This window comes from Mchenga conophoros, linkage group LG13 (genome assembly GCF_057382185.1).
Source record: "Mchenga conophoros isolate Kocher_MC1m ecotype Shallow Benthic linkage group LG13, M_conophoros_male_GT1.1, whole genome shotgun sequence".
NCBI classification, from domain to species: domain Eukaryota; kingdom Metazoa; phylum Chordata; class Actinopteri; order Cichliformes; family Cichlidae; genus Mchenga; species Mchenga conophoros.
In genome coordinates this window covers 19,454,996-19,459,685 of record NC_140538.1, presented here as the reverse complement: position 1 = coordinate 19,459,685, position 4,690 = coordinate 19,454,996, and the positions used below count along the sequence as shown (strand labels likewise).

General features: G+C 39.1%; 1 protein-coding gene across 1 annotated transcript; it reads right to left on the bottom strand.

The window, feature by feature from the left end:
- Window positions 1–422: 422 nt before the first annotated feature.
- Window positions 423–4,221, bottom strand: gfral (GDNF family receptor alpha like). Its single transcript, XM_085243240.1, has 9 exons — window positions 4,158–4,221; window positions 3,735–3,848; window positions 3,137–3,292; window positions 2,917–2,976; window positions 2,501–2,816; window positions 1,139–1,398; window positions 975–1,046; window positions 783–861; window positions 423–699 (listed from the first exon to the last, which is right to left on the bottom strand). The coding sequence occupies exons 1-9, from the start codon at window positions 4,192–4,194 to the stop codon at window positions 630–632; spliced, it is 1,164 nt and encodes a 387-aa protein (XP_085099366.1). The 5' UTR covers window positions 4,195–4,221; the 3' UTR covers window positions 423–629.
- Between the last annotated feature and the right edge of the window lie 469 nt (window positions 4,222–4,690).

The window sequence follows — 4,690 nt, the reverse complement described above, 5'->3', positions numbered from 1 at the left end:
GAGCCCTCATGTCAAACTCATCAATCACCTACCAAGTACTTTGAAAAACAAAGTGTGCTTTGGAGACCTTTGCAAAGGATGATTACAACAATATTCATTTGGCTATTGATGACAGTGTTTTAAAGCATTCTCAATTTAGTTATTTTCTTAATGGTAAATGGCCTGTATTTGTATAGCGCTTTTCTAGTCCCTAAGGACCCCAAAGCGCTTTACACAACCTGTCATCCACCCATTCACACACACATTCACACACTGGTGATGGTAAGCTACATTGTAGCCACAGCCACCCTGGGGCGCACTGACAGAGGCGAGGCTGCCGGACACTGGCGCCACCAGGCCCTCTGACCACCACCAGTAGGCAACGGGTGAAGTGTCTTGCCCAAGGACACAACGACCGAGACTGTCCAAGCCGGGGCTCGAACCGGGAACCTTCCGATTACAAGGCGAACTCCCAACTCTTGAGCCACGATCGCCCCATAATAAACTCTATTACCTATTACAGCAAAGAAATATGAGATGACTGCATGTGCAGCAAACTCAAAGGAACCTCACGAATCTATTCAGCTGTGATCTTGAGTTAAAAGAGAAAAAATGATGATTATTTTATTCAGTGGGAAGAGGAATAAACATCAGAGAATAACGACACAGTTGCTTTTCTGTGGATGGTGAAATTTTGTTTTATCTCTCTTTCTCGAGATCCTACAAGGAAACAGAAATAAAAGTAAATTATACATAATATTTTGATAAAAGCGACTTAACATTGATTCAACATCGATGCTTACCATTTTTTACTGACAATAACCAGAGGCATTAATATGACACCAGCAAGCAGGATGGCTGCAACAACGTACAGAAGATAATCTGGAAAGACAAAATATTCCATCTTGAAAACCCACTCAAAAATTGTTTTGATAATTTAAATTCATGTGAATCATACTACGATTAGCATAAAGAGTTTACAAATTTCAATTTACCTTGCAACCAAGCATAAGCATGATCTGATGGAGGAGGTTTAGAGGGGCGAATGATTGTTTCTGAAGATGCCACTGAAATACAAATAAAAATAATTTACAATCTTTCCAGGAAAAATGATTGTTACATTTAAAAATGCCTGGTTAGAAAAAAAAAAGATACTCACTGAAGCGTGATCTATTGTGAAGCACGTCGTGAATCATGCTGCATGTAAGAAAATCGTCATTGTAGAGTCTTTTACATGTACAAGGATGGTGAAGCACTGTGCCTAAAGTAGCCACGAAGGCCCTTTTGCATTCAGCGTCTGCACCAAGGATGAGCTCTGGATCCATCTGGGTGAAGCATTCATCTCTTGGGAGGTCACTGTCAATGCACTGGGCTTCTTCAGGACTCCAACAATTGGCTTGAAAATTTTCTAATAAGCCCCTGTTAATACAGAGAAAATGTGTGTTATGTGGAATGAGTGGGTGCTGCGATTTATAGATGTTTATGTGTTATGGTAGATTGTACATATTACTTCAAGATCATTTCACATATATTTATGGAATTACATCAAAAATGGCAGCGGGAAAAGTGCACCAATCACACAGGCGGAATTTGGATTATAAAAGGCTGCAGTCTACGTGTAAAGTGGTTTCTGAAAAATTTTATTAGATAGTAATTGGAGATGTGATCTTAAAAAATGGCCATTTAAAAAAAAAAGAAACAGCATTGGATTTGATGGAACTATAACCTGAAAATCTAGGTTTCCATAATGAAATCAGCTTGAGAATGGACAAGTGAGGAGGGCATCCACTTGAAGAAGACACTGAACCACAAATTGCTCCTAATGGCTGGACCAGCACTTGGCACTCTCTATGAAAGCTCGCTGCCATGTATGTGTTAAAAGGACAAACAGGACAATGTAAAAAGGATTTTGGTTAGGAGTGCTACTGTGCACTAATGCGGCCCTATACTGGACTACCTCAGCTTGAGTTCTTCTTCATTGTTCACTTAAAGGTTGAGAATTCACATTTTGTTATTTCTGTGTCTGGCTCAGTGTTGGTAGTTACGTATTCAACTATCTGCAGACTTCTTCTTTTCTGTTACTAGCAGTGAGCTGGCATTATTTTAAAAAATGTTATTTTATACACTCATTTCCAGTATCACTCACTCGTTCACTTTTTAAGGCTGGAAAGGACTCTCGAATGATGAACGCTCTTTTTCCTGCTCCAATTTAGTGATTGTTAGTTTGTTGACTGAATCCCTTCCTTGCATTTTAAAGTGTTTGCCTTCCTGCTGCACAGCCTATACACAAGACACCTTTTTTCTCCTCCCCGCATGCCTCGCACAACCAATGTTCCTGCCAGCCTTTGTTATTCCCTCCAGCAATCTCATCCGCCAGATGCTGCTCATACATTTCATCATTGTGCAAACAATGAATTTGCATCTGATTTGGTGTGCATTTAATAATAATAGTATTTGTACAATAATCCTGAAAACAACAACAACAAAAAAAACAAAAACATCTGAGGACAGAACAGCATACCTGCAGTTACTGTCCTCAGTGCACTGGTTAAGTACACGCTGACAGACCCGGATCTCATCTCCACAGGTGCCACTGTGCAATTCGGTTTTCATGCTCAGACAGCTCTGATCTGAAGCTTCACACTCGCACATGACCAGCATCTCTGCAACATTTTGGGGTACGTTCCTGTAGAACCGCAGAGTTTCCTGCTGACACCCTTCATCATTGCACTGGCCTGACTTACAGGCTTGGAGCATAGGTGCCAGGTACCTGTTGCAAACTGAATCGCTGAGACAAGCCCTAAATTGATCCAAACATGATCCAGCACCATCATATACTAAAAAACAAAGAGAGAGAAAGGTAGTGAATGGGTTTCACCAATTTTGACTCATCTTCACTAGATTTCATCTGAGATTAGCGTAATAAAATATAATTACCGTAGTTTAATAAAGTGCTTGACTGCCAATCCATTACTGCACTCCAACTGAGCTGAACTGCTGTTCAAATAATCAACATGATTATCTCTCCCACCAACAAAGGCACATTAAAGATCCTCTTAACAGTCATTTTGTAGTGCAATAACTGTCCACCTTTGGCAAACAAAAACGTAATTTCACATATAAATGCTTATCGTAGAGACTTCTGAGAATACCGCACCTGGCTTTTGGTGGCATTGTGTGGCCAGCACTTGTATAGAATCACAAAGCTCCTCCTCCCAGGCACACACGCACCCTGGCAGAGAGGGAAATTGGTGCAGTATTGTCTGGATGGTCATGTTACAGACCTCTGAGCCTTTTATTTGGCACCCTCCATCTTGAATGACAGAAACATAAGAGGAAGGTGGAAAAACAGGATTTTCCATAAGCAAGCAAGGTCTTGTTTGAGCAACAGGTGTTTTCTATGTGCCTGCTGCTCTGACAGTTTTCCTTGTGATGTCTGGTTATGTATCCCGATATAGGCTGGTATATCAAATTCAGTGTAATAATGGAGGATTTCGATGTCAAAACAGACATACTGTGTGCATTAAAGGCATCAGAAAAGTGATTTATTGTCACTTAATTTTGTTATGTACATTTTGCTTCGGGCTGTTTCCTCACTTATTACATTTTAGCCATTTTCCATGGAAGCAATTCAGTCGAACGGTCTCATTTGCTGACCTTCCTGAGGAAATGCAATCGCTTTACGTAATACTTACTTGTCTCAACCCTTGGTAATATTAACAATATAATGGAAAAGTGTTTGTTTGTTTTTTTACCTTCACAGATGCCGTCATAAAATGCCTGTTCACGCTTGCATAAATCTGACATGCAGATTTTCACAGCAGCCAAACACTCAGAAGCCAGCGATGAAATCTGAGGAGCAATAATCACTGAAATACAAGCAGACTTTAAGAATGTATTTACTTTATCATTGGTTTTTATATGGATTTATTTCACGGAGATCATTTTTGTCTTGAGGTTTTATATGAAAAGGGACATTCAAAAATTAAATGTTAATGTCTCACATGACTAACTGTAGCTACGCTTTGACTATACATGTGGTACAAACTACAAGACATGAAACACTTCTAGTAATGCTAATTTTATAGCACAAAAAACATACAATAACACTAATCAACTTGTTTGTTTTTTCTATCAGAAATCTGTAATTTTATGGTAATGGTTCGGCTTAAACTCACCAAATATGACTGCAGCTTCCAGTCGTCTCAGTTGCATGATAGCTGTTGCAAAGCTTTGAGCAGACAAATGAAGCTCTCACCAGCAGCTGATGTGTCCCTCTTGTTGGTGTCAGCATTTAAGGTGGGATACACCACCCGCTGTCAGGAGGATGTAACACATTTACTGGAGGCTGTACCCTGCACCAGAATAAAAATGACAAATGCAATGAAACAGAGCTGCAACAAAAAAGGGAAAAAAATTAGTGCATATAGTATTTTAATATTGTCATTATTATATTTTGTGGGCTTAAGTAATAATATTATCTCTTAGGAGTAGTGCGATATTACTTCAGAGATAGGAAATAAAAAACAGTTGATCCCTGGTCTGATCTGCTGATTTAAATTTGTGTCAGATTGTTTTCACTTGATTTCTTTTTCCAACAATAACTAAGAGGAAAGTAAACATATTTAAGCAGCACATTTCAGACAAAATGCATTTGGATGTGCTCTAAATAATCAAAAAACAAACAAACAAGCAAACCAAATACTTTTTT